The following is a 16,786-nucleotide window of genomic DNA, read 5'->3' on the forward strand; positions in this document are numbered from 1 at the left end:
GCAACTCCCTGTTGCCACTGACAGGGGGTATGGAAGGGGTGGAAGGCAGCAGCGTTTTCCATTTGGCAAATTGTTCTAATTCTAGCATCTTTAGTCACCTGTTGTCCTTCGAGCAGCGATCGAGTCCCTGACAGGCCTGCTGGTGGGAGGAAAGCATGCCCAGGCACACATTAGCAGCCTAACAACTAGATTACATTTTTACCAGATACTGTTAAAGCTTGTCTTACTACACAGCCCACCAGAGGTATTAAAATTCACATCCAAGTCTGTAAAAACGATTTTCACAGACCTCCTGCATAAGAACGGCCTTTAATTATTTAGTGCCGTTCCACCGTACTCATGGCTGCTCTTGAAACCTTCTGTGAGTCCAGTTTTAGCACCTGCACAGTGAACCTTTCCCTGGGTGGAGGCACAGGAGGAGCCCTCAAAGTGTCTCAGCACCTCTTCTGCTTCCAGACAAGTATTTTAAGTGCTCATTTGGAGAACGACATGAGTCACCACGCTCAGGTCATGCAGAAGTTTATCAGCAGTGATTTGGAGGCACCTTTCAGTACATTACCCTCTGCTCTGAAGGAAGTGGGGAACTGCTGATTCGTTTAAGGGTGGAGGTAACAATTTAGAACTTCCTTGTGAGATCTGGAGCCTCTTAAAACACCTAAATCCTGAACCACCTTCTGGTGAGGGAAGCTTTTAACCTGAAAATCATTGCAATTGGTGGCACAGGAATTTCATACTATTTTAGCAGACAGCTTGTGAACAACTACAAATAACTGTCTTTTTCATCTTGCTTTGAAGTCTGTTCTTTTTCTAAAATGAAGGCAGAAACAGGAGGGGGTTGAGTTTGCACAGCCCTCTGAGGAAGACAAGGTTCCCACACCATCTTGAGCTCCAAGAGAAATCTTAGGGCTGTGACTTGCCTATTTTGAGGTGGCCAGAGCTGTTCCCCTCCCAGCCACCCACTCTCCTCGTGGCCCTTGAGCTCTCATTCTATTATGGAAAAGCCAAACCACTGTGAACTTAGAGCCTGGCACAAACAGTAATTCCAAAACTCATGGTCTTTGATGGACCACTCAGACATAATACAGGCTGCACCACCTCTGCAGCACAGACAGGCAGCTACTGTAAGGGCAGGACAGAACAGTCACCCCGGGGTGTCTCACAAGTCTAGAAAACTGGGGTGGGTCAGTGTGGTGTTATTTATTTATTATTTAGCCCAGAGCACTAACACAGGCTGTGCTATAACTGGTTTCCACACAAGACCCTGAGCAGCTCCACACTGTGGGCTTCAGCTGAGTGCTGTCCTTTGCACCTTGGTGCTGCAGGAATGTGCTCTCCCACTCCCACACTTGCTCATCTGGCATTGCAGGATAGCCCTACCCAGCCTCGAGCTGCTCTGATCCCCACAGGACTACCAGTTTTTTCCAGCTGGATACCTGATGCTGCCTGCAAACTACACAGCTTCTTCTACATGATGTTCAAAAGATGGGAGAAAAATCCCTTAAATCTGAAGTACAAAAGGACACACACAGGTGTTACTGGGGCTCAGCAGCACATGGAGACAAGACATTGCTGACAGCAAAGGGACCCGTTTATCCCACACAGAGACATTCCACCAACGAAGGATCTTGTTCTGAGAAGCCAAAGCACTCACCTCGATGATGCTGAGCCTCTCCACGCTGGAACCAACGTGGTACTCTGCTGATGTCTCTTGGTACAAGTCACCTAGAAACACAGAGGTGTAGAATGTCAGCACTGCCAGATGCTCTTCGATAAAGAAACTCTTCCATAAAGACACTGCTTGTTCCAATGCCTCACATCTCCTTCATTATTTCACCAAATCACCCTCTCCCTCCTTCTTGCCTCTTTCCACCTGAGAAGCCTGGGCAATGCTGGGTCATTTATTTTCCAGCAATTTCTCATAATCTGGGTAAGAGCTGAGGACATTAGTGAGCTCTTCTCTCATTACAGAGATCTGGTACCGCTGCTTTATTAAGGATGGCAACAATGGGAAATCCCTGCACAACTGTCAGAAATGATTGGTTTGTGGGAAAATAAAAGGAATTGCTTGAACTACACTGGGGAGTAGAGATCTGATGTATTCCTACATCTGTGCCTACACAGACTGACTTTGTACCAGAAAGCCTGAGTGTCACCTTCCACCGTGAATCGCTCTGGCTGAGGAGCTACCGATTCCTTTCACCACTTCATAATGATGAGCAGAAAATAAAACTGACGCAGATACAGTCAAGAACAAAGGATGGAGCAAAGGGAAAGAAGAGTCAGGAGAAATTCAAGTCATTCAAGACAGAGCTGGGATATTTCATCATTATATGAGAGAATCCTGGCTGTCACACAAAGGAGCCAAACCAACATGGAAAATAAAAGAGAATCAAAATCTATCCCAGCTCCCACTGAGCAAATCTTTTTCGGCAGCACCGGGCAGTCATTTTTATGCTCTGTCTCAGCTTCTCCCTTTGTGAGACAAGGATAACAAGTTTTACCTTGTTCACAATGAGGCTGTGACAATTGCCTGGAAATACAGTAAAACAGCACATGCAGTTTGTACTTGGAAAAGAATTACCCTGGACATCATCGCATTCGGGGGTTTCAATTTTATCCATCAGATCGTTGGAACTCCATTTTGTTATTTCTTTCGGGAACATTTCCTCATTGTCAGACAAGTCCTCTTTAAAAAAACAGATTTTTTGAGAGTCACACACACAAAAACATGTACACAGACAAGAGCACAGAATAGAATTTTAAATAAAACCAAGGCCCCATAACTCTATGCAATCTATCAACACTTGGATAATTTAAGTCATAATAAACCATATACTTTACCAGCTTTTGCTATATAGAAACCAAAGCACCTTTTGAAAAGTAAACAAAATGTTTTAGTTGCATGATTTAAAAAAACAAAACCTCTAAAACATGGAAAAAAGTAACTTGGATTTTTAATGCTACCATCTAGGGTACCACGTTTGGCCCTTGTCTTGCTATTTTCTCTGATTGGAGCCAGAATGCTCCAATACAGGAGAGGACAAAGCAAGGATTCCCACTGGGATTCTCCCAGACCCCATTTGAGAGCTGTGGGATTTCTTTGGGGGAAGCAGGGACAAGGATCACTGTTGCCCATAGGACGAAACACCTAAAAAGGCAGGAGCAGTGAAGGGAATGTGACCTCCCCAGGCTGATTTCCTCAAGAGATGAGACACAGAGCATGGATCTGTCATTTCCTTCCTACCTCAGTATCTTCCAAATCCCCTGGCTCAGTTCAACTATAGTCAATAAAGAACAAGGGTCCCAAAAAATATTATGTTCCTCAAGTGAAATTAAAAGGAAGAGATATACAAAGGGGAGCTCTCCTTTCTCTTTTTTTTTTTCCATTGAGGATGTATCTTTTGCTGCTACGAAGGTTAAGTGCTTTCTAATTTATTTATACTTCTGTGCTTAGTATGTCTTTCCTGAAAATTTTGGGCTTGCAAATTTAATAAAGAATTTTAAACATAATAACAGCAGTAATTACAGATGTCTTGAAGATCTAAAAGCTGTAATCTTCAGAGTCCCAGACTAGGATTTCCCCTTTCTTATTGCTGTAGAGTTACGAAGAAAATAATTAGCTGGAAGAATCCCACAATGGGGAACAAAAAAAGGTTATGAAATATATTAGTCTTTTCAGCAAATCTGAGCAATAGCTTTAAAAAAAATTCGTATGAAGGGCCCTAAGTGAAGATCCAAGCAAAGCCTGATTATTTTTAGGAGCTTCTATTTCAACTTTGACCATAAAAAGAGAGCAACCTGGAAATTTTGCACCAGCATGCCATATCCTTTTTCAACCATGGAAAAAATTTGAGTAAATCCCAATTTCCCTGCACATGGGAGCGTGGAGCTGCCTGTCCAGAGTAAGTGGAAAGCACAGGCTTGTAACACATGTGCTGGCAGAGAATTAAGAGGACGATTGCACTCAAAGCTCTTCCAGCAACTTAATCTAAATATTAAACTTAATTCCTTGAGAGGTCTAATTACAGCCCTTACTGCTGCTCAAGTGATCCCTGAATGGGATATTACTCCTATTATTAGCATTTATTACAGGATAGATATTCGATATTACTGTATTTGTCACTATCTTTACCAGTGAATGAGGGTGAGTGGGAAGCTGGAGACAAGGAATCTTCTCGGGCTCAGGTTACGCCCACTGCGCTGCGAGGAAATTTTTTGTGTGTGTGTGTGTATGGGAAGCACTTCTGAGGAACTCTGCTGGGTGTTGACTCACATCCTGAGCCGTGCCAGTTCCCATGGTACCGACCCCGGCAGGATGAGCTGCGAGTGGAGCCTCATCCCTGCTCACAGACCCGGAGTCTCTGCGGGCCAAGGGGCACCGAGAGGTCCCTCCTGGGGATGGGCTCTGCTCAGCTGCACACACACGCCAAGGCTTTGACTCGTGAGCCAAAATCCCACCAGATTTAGGCAGACTTTTCAACCCAACTGTGCCGACTGCAGAGGACAAACTGTGCGTACACGGAGACTCGCTGTTGCTCGCAGGAGAGCAGCTGCTTTTACTCTTAGCACCCTCCTACAAGTATTGCAAGAGAGGTGCACAAGGCTCGTTTTTGTTAAGTCCCTTTCCCAGGCCTGTTAGGAGCATGCCAGGGATTCCCTGGGGCCCTGGATCCCAGGCAGAGCTGTCTCATTCTCAATTTTAATACCGAGTAATTAAAAAGGCAAGAAGCGTGTGGATAGCAACGGTGCCGTTTGGATGACTCATTCCTCTTCCCTTGTATGTGTATTGCTGCAATAAATCCCTCACATACTTGTTGTAAATGCTACATAAGTTAATAAATAAAGACACTTAAACTAAGTTGGCCCATCCCCTTCCTGGCAGGAGACACACATTTATCCCAAATACGTGTCCTGGCCATTTCAGCTGCTGTTGTGCAGGTCACTACACTAACACACCCCTTTCTACCCCACAATTTGAGACCCATGCCTAAAAACTCATGGGAGAGCTTTTCTGGAACACAATGCTATCAGTTTTGGAGGCTGAACTTCAGCTGAGCATCAGCAAAATTCTGCTTTGCAAAACTGGGGTGTCATCTTTTAACAATTGCATTTCCCAACTTCATCCACAAATATTGCACCTCTCACTTCCATCAGACCAGCCGGGAGAAGAGTCCATCTGTTGCCAATAGAGACAGAGCCCTTCAGGCTTAAATTTGCATTAAGTCCAACATATAAAATGAGTGCAGTGGAACAAAGCTTCTTTACACACACATGCACAGAGAAAAAAATATAACAGCGTTCGCTTAATACAGATAATCAAAATTACTTTGAGAATTCTGGAATCAACACTGATTAATTTTGGCACCTGAAGTACCTTGTTGCATTTGCTGTTGTATTTGTTGGAATGGTAGAATGAGGAGTTAATAAAGGCAAACTTGGGTCTCTTCAGGCCCAGACAGGACAATAAATCATAGCTCTAACTGATTAAAAAACAAATTAGAAAAATAATCAGTCACAGTGAATCATTAGGACACACCCACAGCCCAGTTAGTACTGCTGGATTTCACGCACACTCATTTGCACCAAATAAAATACAACCCCTAGGGCTAAGACTGTTCAAGATCCCCTCAAACAGCTCAGACTGCACCTGAAATGGTGCTGCATTAATATAAGAGTCTGCTGGGTGATGCTGGAAGAAGCTGCACGTCATGGTTAGAAAGGAAAAGACTTCAAAACAAAAAAGTCTCGCTTCCTTCCCTGCTCACCCCCCGCCCTTCATGCCTTCCGTTCTCTTACCCCACCATTTCAGGGAAGAAACGATGGTGATTTAGGCTCCACATACCATGTGCATCAAAGAATTCATCATCTGAGCTGTCATCTGAATCCCTGGCAATGCTCTGCATCCTCCACTCGGAGATACTATGGCGCGAGGGACTTGCTGGAAGAAACAGAAAAGCCTTATGCGAAACGCGACATCGACAAGACGGAGAGTTCCCAACATGATCTTTGCTGGAGGAAGAATCATGTGTTCTCTAAGAAAATTCACTGCTGCAATATTAAAAAACACAAAACCCCGATGATGCTGGTGTGATGTCAGTGTACCGCTTTACAGATCCTGTTTGTTTACTGTTGGTAGAACCTGCCAGCAAGATGCTACATTAAAGCAAAGCTGCTTGGATCACTCTTCTGCTATTTTCAATGGCAGCTATTTATAATTGTTAGTAGGACGTGCAAAATCAGCTGGGTTTTAAAGTTTGCAATTAGGAAGGAAGCAGGCTGATTGGAAGCTTTCTCCGTGCCTCTCATCAGCACACAAGCCATGCCTCTGCTTCGCTAACTTTCGGGTGGGTAGCTGAGCAGAGCAGCCTGGAGAGGAATAATCTGTTTTCTGGAAGGAAATTGCTTCCACACAAATCGAATTAGAGATCTATTTAAACTTTAAACTTGAATGATTTAAACAACATGCTATCCGACTACTTCAAAGGGAGCTGTCGGAGCGGTGGTCCTGACAGCAAGGAGAAACCCCAAAGTCCTTTTAGTGCTGTTTGCCCTCCTGTTCTCACACCTACCTACTCCCTTTCACTTTCCCCTCCAGAGTTCTCTGATCTAAATATAAAGACATTATGGCTTCTTCTTTTCAGCTATAATTTAGCAACGATCCAGCCTGAGCTCTTCCCAGCTGAAGTTGTCACAGAGCAGCTGCCTGCTGAAGGGAACGCTGTCCAGAGAATGATGGGAGAGAGGGTTTGTCCCCTCGTGCCTGTCACACAGAGCACAAAAAGTGCTCACAGCAGCCACCTAACCCTGCAAAGACCTGAGGAGACTGATAAGTTCTCATTTAGCATCTAGAAGAGCCTGAAAGGCTCTGGTTACTGTGACAGCCGCATGAGTCGTTTTGTGCTATTGTTCCAACAGAGGTGAATATATAAGTAAAATTCTTCTAATTCTTTCTAATCTCCCAGCCGGTTGTCACATGGAACAAGGATGGAGACCCTGTGCAGAGTCATGTAATTGCAGCTCAGCAGCCCCCAGCACCACACCGCCCACCCCTCGGGAGCAGCCAGCGAGGAGGTGGCGGAGCAGAGCTAATTCACGCTGGAGTGACGTCAAGGCACTCGCATAACAGTTGCTAAAAACAGAGGATGTAATAACATATGGGATGGCAACCAGGGTCCTGCCATCACCAGAGGTCTCGCTCGGGTGGTGGAGAAAAGGAGATCTTTTGGAGAAAAGGCATTTTTTTCAGCTGGAGGTGGCGGTGCGTCGCGACAGCCCTCCTTGCTTCCATATGGTAATGTGCTGCCAGCATGAAGGAGGATTAAAATATCTGCGTGACGTACTTCCCAGCACATCACAATTAATTTCTTTCATTACTTTTCCTTGTAAAAGCTGAGACATTCTGCAGTTGAAAAGAAATTCATGCTTTGCTCCCAGTGAAAACCTTCAAGTGAAATCCTGAGAGGTCTGAGAACTCCAGCTCCCAGTGAACATGTCAGCAGTGGAAGAGGGGGTTTGTGCAAAGAGCATAATGGGAGACGGGTGCATCAATATAAAATCCTGGTGCAGGCAAAGTAGCCAGTATTTTTATCTTTACGCAGTGATTTATGAAGCATCTGGTAGGTTCTTCCCTGGGGCTCACTTGAGTGAGTCATGGCAAGGTAAAACTACTGCTCCTCTCTCATTCACCCTGTGATGAAATCAGTGATGGAGTGGGAAATAAAAACGGGAGGCTCAACTCCCGATATTTAGTGCATGTGATAGATGAAGAAGCTTCACTCACCCAGATGTTCCCTTCCACCGTCACTGGAAGAAATGCTGCCCCTTGGGGTTTTCAGAAAAATCAAGATTTTTTTTTTTTCCCCCCCTCTTGCAGTGAGAGCTGTTATTTCCCTGCTACCAGCAGCACTTGGCTAAACAGAGAGGGAATTGCTGAAGGTTTGAACCTTGTGGCTGTAACTCACCAGGGATTCACCCCTTTGTACAGAACAGTCCAAAGAAGGGAAGAGTTTAGTACAGCAAAACGAGGTGAGTCCCAAGGGAAAGGTGAATAACAAAATCCAAGACTCAAAGCTGAGTCCTTACAGGGTATCCACAGCAGAGCTTTAACATCAAAATCCTGAAAGCTTCCTGGATGGTGTTTCAAAGGGAATGCAGATATGATCCACAGTCCCACTTAATCCCAGGGTGAGGTTATGTCTCCAAACAGCTACTGCACATCATCACCAGGGGAAGGCAGCAGCCCCTACGTACCTTTGGGGGTTCCTGCCTTAATCTCCCCAGCAGCTGACAAGATGTTTCACTGTGTGCAGCCCTATGGAGTCAAACACCCCTTCTGAAATGACAGGCATGTGGGGGCACAGAACCCTGGCCAAGGAGCACAGGTACCTGCTGTGACACAGGTATCAAGGATAAGCAGATATCCAGAAGGGAACACCATGGAAGGGCCTTATAAAGCCACCAGTGGCTCCTGGGTAACAAGGACTAACTCTGTGCTGATGGCTGTCTTCTGAGCCCCAGTGCTGCCAGCCAGCTCCTGCCTGCTCCTCTATGCTGTTTTCACAGATTCTGTGCTTTTGATATCAGCAAAAACTCTGCCACGTGACATTGAGTCACAATTATGGGACAACTAGAAACATTCCCGACCCCAAAACAGGTCACCAGAGAAGACTGAGCCTGCAGCAACAGCAGAGAAGGCATCACAGGACGAATACACATTGTCCCAAAGGCGCCTGGCCCCAAGGAGATGTGGTCCAACCTCCCAAAAGCCCAACCTCCCTGAGTTCAGAAGAGCAAGCCATTGGCAGCATCTTACCTCCTCTCTTTGAAGACCGTGAGGACTTGGAGGAGGTGGACCATTGTTTGGTGAGAGACCTGCCGGAGGCCGCGTCGCTGTTTGCAGAGGCATCCTCGGTGTCTGCAGGTGACCCCGTGCTGGGCTCCACGTCCTTCTCTCCAGGAGCCTCTTTGACACCGTGCTGCTCAGGGTCATTGTCACTGCAGAACTGGGCCATCTTCTGGGCCAGCATCAGCTGGGCCTCCTTCTCCAGCTGCCGGATGTCCTCAATGGTGAGCCCATACCACTCGTCCTGCCAGCACCAGGCCTGTCGGTGGGCCCGGACCATGACCTTCCGCAGGCCTGTAAAGCCAAAATGTCCCTGTCACCACAGCTACAAACTGCAGGAACCAATGTGTTCCCCCTCCCAAAACCTCACAACACCATGGCGGGGACATTACAGTGACATCCAGCCCACAGTGCTGCAGTGAAAGACCTTCCCACAGTCAGGGTGGCAAACTGGTCACTTCATGTACTTTATCTCCTCAGTTGTTCCTCATCAACTGTGCACTGAAAAATCAGCCAGTCTTCTGTCACTGCTTTTAACCTGGAAAGGGATTTCCTAATTTTGGATGGAAGACTGTCCTGTGGCTGCCTGCTCCACCAAGGAGGAGCCACAGTTTCAACCACAGTTTCAACTCCCTGAAGTTCTAGGAAGTTGTAACATCTGGATCCAGTCTTCAAAGTGAAATATGTTCCCAGGAGTAAAAAGAAAAAAAAAAAAAAAAAAAGAAGAAAGAAAGCTATGGATTTTTTTTTTAATCCTGCAGAGTTTCAAGTCATTCCTTGATGAATGCTCCACAGCCCTCCCCAGTTGTTACATGACAGAAGAACATCCCACACCAGCAGCGCTAAGACTAAAACCTTTCCTTTCCTTGGAAACCTGGTTTCTGCACCTGGTTTCAGTATCAGTGAAACAGCATCACAAATGGGAGCTTCTGAGATAATGGAACAGAAAACAAAGTAAGGGAGGGAATAAAGATGCTTTATTTTGCAGATACCATCTGTCGTCGGCTGCAGGAGAAAAATGGAGTGGGTAAAGCCAATTTAAAATATTTCAATGTATCACATATCTGAAACGAAGAACGGCCTCAGTATCAACACACAATGCATCTGACCAGGCAACAGATACTCTCCTCAAGACTTAGACTCACTAACATCATCACACCCCCAAGACTTTTAAAATGTGAGAGTCACTCAGGACTTTCACCAATATTACTCCTTAAAAGCTCACAACAGGCCAAAACTCCAAACTGCTATTTATTCCTGATGTGATCACACAGCAGTAATGATGCTTTTAAAGCTTCTGTAAATACTGACCAACTGATCCTCAGGAGTCTTTCTGATAATAGATAATCAATTAATATTGCCCCCTCTTTAATTAATAGGAAACTGAGGCGAAGATGGGTTGAAGGACAAGCCAAAAGCATCAGTGGGATTTGTTGTCAGTGGGATTAAGAGAGCAATCAACAGGCTACGTTAGAATCATTTAGGTTTTGCAAGCTGCAGATCGAGCTCTCTAAGCACCACCACGAGGAAAGACATCCCTCATAAGCCACTCTCCATCTCCAGGAGCGTGGCCCAAGGGGGATGGTCCCACCACATGCAGGGTTTCTAAGGTGCTTCCAGCAACACAGGCTTCACTGCTGTACAGAAAACCTTAGATCCCACTACTGTCACAGTTTCTGTGATGCTCAGCCTAAAGATCCAATTTGTTTTCAGCAATCACTTTTTGTTTGTTTGTTTTCTTAAACACACAAAAAGCATGTTTTTATATATTTATCTCCTTCCAGGTCTGAGCACTTTGTTGTCTGTTCTGCTCTTTCATCAGTCCTTGATGCCACCAGTCATCCCAAGCCAGGCTATCAGGAGGAAATGGCCACTGAGATCAGCTAATGCCACAGACCAGCTCAGCCTGAACTTCATTTTCATTTACACACTAAGATTAAATCTATCAATATTTGATGCATTTTGCTGACTGACTTTCAGAAGGAAGAGGCAAGTTTGAGCCAGCAGAGTGTGACCTTCTGGGGCAGAATGACAGTCCTCAGCAACTAAATTCTGTTCAACCTGAGTTGAGATTCAGAGTTATTTCCCCTGCCAGATTACTTTTTGCAGAACTACAGGATAATGTTTTAGCCTCTTCACCTCCTGTTATGATTGACAACCAGCAGACCTTAAAGACCAAGATTAAATTCGCATCACATCCAGACTGAAAGCCAAGAAAACATTTCTCTTGCACAACCACCCTTTGGACTTCTACACCCGCAGTGTCCACTTCTACCTTGCTTGGGACACCTTAAACAGACTGTGATCAGACACAGAAGTGAATGTTGCTCTTATCCCAAGACTTCCCCCGTTCAAGGGCTCAGCAGGCTCAACTCCTGCTCCTAGATCCAGCCTTGATGTATCAGTGCACCAACTCCTCAGAAATTCTCTGAGTAGAGGCACAGATGCCACCAACCACATATCTGTGTTTTAATGGACTAACATCATAGGGAACATGAAAACCACTTGGGGGCAAAAAAAGTCTCTTGAAGTTCCTCTCAGCCTTCTTAGATCTCAAAAATTGCCTGCACTGCTTCCTGCCAACCCACAGACCTCCCCATGTGCCCTGCTCACATCCCTTTGATTAGACATCCCAAACTGCCCTTCCTTAAAGCTTTGCTCCTTTGAAAATAGGATGGCACAACAGGGCTTCACAGCTGGTGTGCCTCTACCCCTCCAGGTTAGTTAAGAAGTCCAAAAGACAGATTACTTTCCCAGCATCTGGCTTTCACCTGGAATGTGCCAGCAGTGCTGCATTTCTCTTTCTTAAACACAAGGAGAAAACCTAGGGGAGAATGAGGCTGTGCAGGTACAAAAGAAATGGAAAAAGAAAAGTCATTGCTTGCAGAAAAGGCTTCAGTGCTAGGGAAGAGAACTTGAGGGGCTCCTCTGTGCACAGCAGTGGGCACATCACTGAATTCCTGCCCAGCCTGCAGCTGCAGCCGCCCAGCAGAGACCCAGGGAACTCAAGTTTCCCACACAGCTACAGGGAGCCAGGATCCAGCTACAAAGGACTGGCCTCACTTGTCCAGGCACTGCTTCCCTCCCTGTGCAATGGAAAAAAACCCACAAGTCTCAAAGCATTTTTGTATCAAAACCTAAGAGAAAAACAAGGTTTTTAGCGAAAAGTGAAAAGGAGGGAAAACACCAGACCCAGGACAGAGTGTAATTGGGAAAAACTCTCTTTGTAACAGATGCCCATCAGGAGAGTGCTGAGGGAATCTGTGGCCCAGCTGGCTTTCCTTTTTCTCCCTGGAAGGAGAGAAGGTGTAAATATGTCCTGCTCAGCCAGAGAAGTCCCTGTCACACACTGCCCCAGCTGCTGCACAGTTGGAAGTTTGCCTTGCCAGCAGGTTTTCCCCCTCCACCCAGCATGTCCCAAGCTTATCTGAGCCTTCTTCCCCAGAATCAGAGGAAAACCCCACAGCCTCATCAGGCACCTCACTGAAGTCACCCAGAAAAAATGGGAAGAGGTTTTTGACAAGGATGCAGGTACCAGCTGATTATCAGTTGTGAGGCAGACTGATAGACTCTCCAGAGTGCAAGCAAGGCTTTGTTTAAAAAAACAAACAAACAATACCATCACACATGCACAAATGTGCAGGCTGAGTTCAGAGCAGCCGTCATCATGTGTTGATTTAATTATTGTAACATTTCCCACTGTGCTATGCAGAAAGATCATCTGTGAAGAGCTGAGCAGGGTGCAAACATTTAAATCATTTGGTTTCCAGCTCACCACTTCAACAACTCAAGAGGCTGGTTGAATCCATGAGGTGCTGACTCCTGTAAATGATTTGTGGTGTTGGACTCCATCATACAAAAGGAAGTGTAAATGACCATGAGACAAGTCAGGACAGAAAGGAGTCCTCATGTGAATTTAAAAAGCTTTGGTCTGTAGTTCTGGAATTGTTTTTCAACATGAAATAAAACCAGTAAATGTAGTAAGAACTCAGTGGAAATCAATCAGAAAACTCACCAACAAATTCTGCCCCAAATGCCCTCAATATCCAAATGAAGCAACTGTTCAGATACCCACTGACTCTGTACCCAGAAGCAACCTCCCAAATAATTTTATAATGCACTGTCACAATTTCCTTACAGCAAATACAGGATGCTGATTGTCCATGTGCAGCACTATTTCCCTGACAGTCACACCAGATCTCATAACCTCGTCAGTACAATCCAACCAAAGGCCACCTGCAGTTACATCTGTTTGCTTCCCTGCCCTCCCTTGCTCAGAATCCTCACAAAGGAAAAAGCCTGTGGTCACATCATGCCAACTGCAACCTGCCTCCCCTCGGAAAGACAAAACTCTGCCTTTGAGATCCAGTGGGCAGTGGATGAACTTAGTCATTTGAGTGCTTTAGTGAAGCCAAAGTTCTGCAAAAGACCTTTCAAAAACCCCTTCACCACTGTGCAGCAATTTGGGCATATTTAGCCTAAGACACAGTGGTTTAGACAAAGCTCCAGTTACTGGGATGGAACACACTTTGCCACAGTATATAATTAATAACCCATACACAGTCAACACACTTGTTTAACAACAAAAGACTCAGAGCCCACATGCACCATTAGGAAGCAAGTGGGAGCAGAACATTATGCAGTGCCAGTCCAATTAAACTTAAAATCTATGGGAAAGGAGTAAAAAAGCATACAAATACTACAGCCAAGTAGACTAATAGCCCACAATCACAATTTTAGTCTGTGTCTCAGGCTGTCAAAGCACTGAGTAACTGTCCAATTAGTCATGGGAAAGAATGGCTGCTGTAGTCAGTATGAGTGAGAACGTTTCAACACCGTCCCCCAGAGTTCCTCCCCCTGTGCTCAGCAGCCTTTCCACATGGCACAAGCCATCCATCACTTACCTCAAACCTGCTCATTTTTCAACCCATTCTCTAATTTTAGTTTGTACCACTAAGCTTTGCTGCCCATTGGGCAGAGTTTGGATCCTGCTGTTTGCTTCTGCTTCCGTTTCCTTTCTGGCTTGATGACCCTGCACAGAGTGGGCTAATTCTCCAAGAAATAAATTTACACTAGTTGGGAACAGAGGAACCAGGAGGAAAATGCCAAGGAAGGAGGGGCTGATCCACCACAGTATCTCTGGCTCCTGGGAGCTTGGTCCACCATCAGCTGCACAATGCACAAATGTCTCCATCTGCTTTTGGCCACCAGCTGAAAGCTCCACACAGGGATGTGCATCTAAGCCTGGTCAGTCCTGTTGTAACCACATCTTTCCAACTCAAACATCCTCATACACTGCTGGCTTTGGTACAAATGCTGTGGCACTTTGCCCACTCGTGGCTTCCCCACGGCCATCCCAGGGCAGGGGAAGGCCACACAGCTCCTGCAGATACCCCAAGCTTTTACTTTCACTTTTCACTCACTCTACTTTGTCTTGCCTAAAAGACTTTCCTGATTTTATGCATCTTAACCACTTTGAAAAACACTATTTGCCATCTTTATAACAGAGTGGAAAAGCTTTTGAAAGGCAGACAATGAGCTGGCTCTGCTCTCTGCAAAGCCTCAATCAAGAGGGAAATGGCAGGCAATCTTTCACAGAATACAAAAGCAGTGTTTAGAAGGGACCACAGTTTAATCTGTGCTGAACACCTCTGAGCAACTGGAAGAGTCATGAGCTCGTTCTTCATTTAACAGATACAATGGAGTTGTTATTGTGCCTCCCTGTTTTCCAGCATACACGAAATTAACCCGTGTCACCAAAACACCAAGGGAGTTCAGTGCAGAGAGGCCCTTGTAACACAGCCTATAGCAGGTAAAAACTTCCATCTCTATGTAAAGAAAAGCAAAGGAGCTTTAAGAAAACCTGTGAGCGTTCAGAGAGAGAGGTGCACACTATTCTCCACTGCTCTATCAGTGTTTTTCACGTTAGCTCTCAGGAGCACAGTGTGACTGCGAAGAGCTTGAGAATTACTTACGCTAGAATCAGGCACTTCATGAAGACTTGCCTATCAAGAGCAGAGTTGTAGAGGTCATGCAGGAGGATTTGCTGTGTACAGGAAGGTGGTAGCATCCTCTACACAGCCTTTCTTTGGCCTTCTCTTTGCCAGAGGACAGCCAGAGCTCTGCCCTTTCAGATGAGAACGCTCCTTTAAAACACTATTTAGGTTTTCCACTTGGCCATAGATTCTGTCATTTGTGGCAAGGCTCAGAAACTGTATCAGCTGTTTTACAGATCTTCTGCAAAGAACAAATTACTGCCAGCACTGCCACCACCTGTACTGTCTCCACTTAAGTTACTCCCAGGCACATCCAATTCCTCCTTAAAAGCCCTGACCTAAGAATGATGCATCCATCAAAGCAGGACATTTACTCACAACTCAGAGCCACACAGAGACCCACCAGTCCTGTCACAAGGCAGGTAGAAACTAGGGATGCCCCAGAGAGTGGTCTTCTGGAACCACTTAGGACTCACAGAGAAGTGAAGCTTATTTCTTTAGGCAGCCCTTCAGGATGGATTTTGGTCACAATAAAGAAGACTGGCAGAGTTTAAAAATGATCTGGCAAGTTTATATTAAAAAAAAATTTTAAAAAAGAGAATGCAAGATCTTGCCTACACAGGACTTGAAACCTTTTCAGTGGGTACACGTGGTTTGGATTTGTACATACCATGATTATAAGTGATTAAATAACAGGGTTTTTTCTGAGCTGACCCACAGAGCCATCAGATCTGAGAATCTCTTCACAGACATGCCTTGGAATGTGATGCATTGCACATACCTCACCTTTGTGTTTCAATTCAGTGGGAACATTAAGGAGTGAACTCTGCAAGACCATAAATGCTCACCAACATCGTGGATAAAGCGCTCGATTTTCGACTGCATCCCCCAGTATCTGAACTCCACTTTACACAGTTTATATGCACACATGATGGGGTATTTCCCAGGGTTGTTCTTGTACTCTTGAATCCAATCTTCTGAGAGGGGCCCTCTTTTAGTCTTCACTGATTTATACAGCTTTGGATCCTCCTCAGCTTTGTATTCATGTGGAGGGATAGGATCTTTAACAATATCAATAGGATCTACAGAAAGAGAATGGAAACAGTTAGACGCTTCCTTTTCCTGAGCGAAACAAGAAAACACCATTTTTCATGAGTTATTCCTGTTTTAGTAAGTACCAGAAGCATTACAGCAATTTAGTTTCTTTTTTCTTACACTTAAACAACTGATATTTAAATTGTTTATACACTGCTGCTGGGCAGAGATCAGCTCTGCCAGAGGAACGAGCACACACAGTTCCAGCAAACAGAGGCTTTGCTCCAAATAGATGTTTTTGCCCACAGTAACTGCAGATCCACAGCACTCTGGCAGCCCCGCACACTCTGTCTTTCCAGCTCCACACAGATCTGTTGCACATTCCATCTTCCAGCTTTTCTAATATCACTCCCAGCACTGCAGCTGTCTCAGCCAAGACAGTTAAATACACCTGCCCTGCTATGGAATAGACATTACCCGTGGAACAACTTATCCTTGGGTCCATCAGATGAGGGGACTGGTAACTCCTCATTTGCTATTGTTAGACCAGATGTACTGTGGAAAGCAGAAAGTTTAACTAAAGTCCTAATTAACAATCCAACAATGGAGAAGTGGAAACTGCAGCAGGAGTGGAGTGAATGAATGTATTCTAAAGACCTGCAACCCCCGGAGCTCAGCAGAAGCATCTGAAGTTTGGATTGAAGGGCAGGATCACACTTCCCAAGAAGTGACAGCTCTGTGACACCTCTCAGTGCAGCAGTGGGACTCGAGTCTGCTCAGCAGTGAAAGCCTGGTCAGACAGGCCCAGGAATGAGGACAGTTGAAGTGAAGTACAAAAGTACCTCTTTGAAGTACTTTTGCCTTTTCTCATTAATTCCTTACATTAACTCAATCTTCTAAAGACAGCTGTGAC

The 16,786-nt window shown here is 45.3% G+C and overlaps 1 protein-coding gene across 6 annotated transcripts in view; it reads right to left on the reverse strand.

Annotated features, from left to right (window-relative positions):
- PITPNM2 (phosphatidylinositol transfer protein membrane associated 2) overlaps nt 1-16,786 on the reverse strand; it is a 126,519-nt gene that overhangs the window by 30,060 nt on the left and 79,673 nt on the right. For all 6 annotated transcript variants that reach the window (XM_048323253.1, XM_048323254.1, XM_048323257.1 and 3 more), the window contains exons 6-10: nt 15,687-15,920; nt 8,813-9,136; nt 5,843-5,938; nt 2,582-2,686; nt 1,652-1,722 (exon numbers count right to left, since the gene is read on the reverse strand). In XM_048323253.1, the coding sequence (XP_048179210.1) occupies nt 1,652-1,722; nt 2,582-2,686; nt 5,843-5,938; nt 8,813-9,136; nt 15,687-15,920 (830 nt within the window). The remainder of the gene's footprint in view (nt 1-1,651; nt 1,723-2,581; nt 2,687-5,842; nt 5,939-8,812; nt 9,137-15,686; nt 15,921-16,786) is intronic.

Source organism: Corvus hawaiiensis, chromosome 18 (assembly GCF_020740725.1).
Source record: "Corvus hawaiiensis isolate bCorHaw1 chromosome 18, bCorHaw1.pri.cur, whole genome shotgun sequence".
NCBI classification, from domain to species: domain Eukaryota; kingdom Metazoa; phylum Chordata; class Aves; order Passeriformes; family Corvidae; genus Corvus; species Corvus hawaiiensis.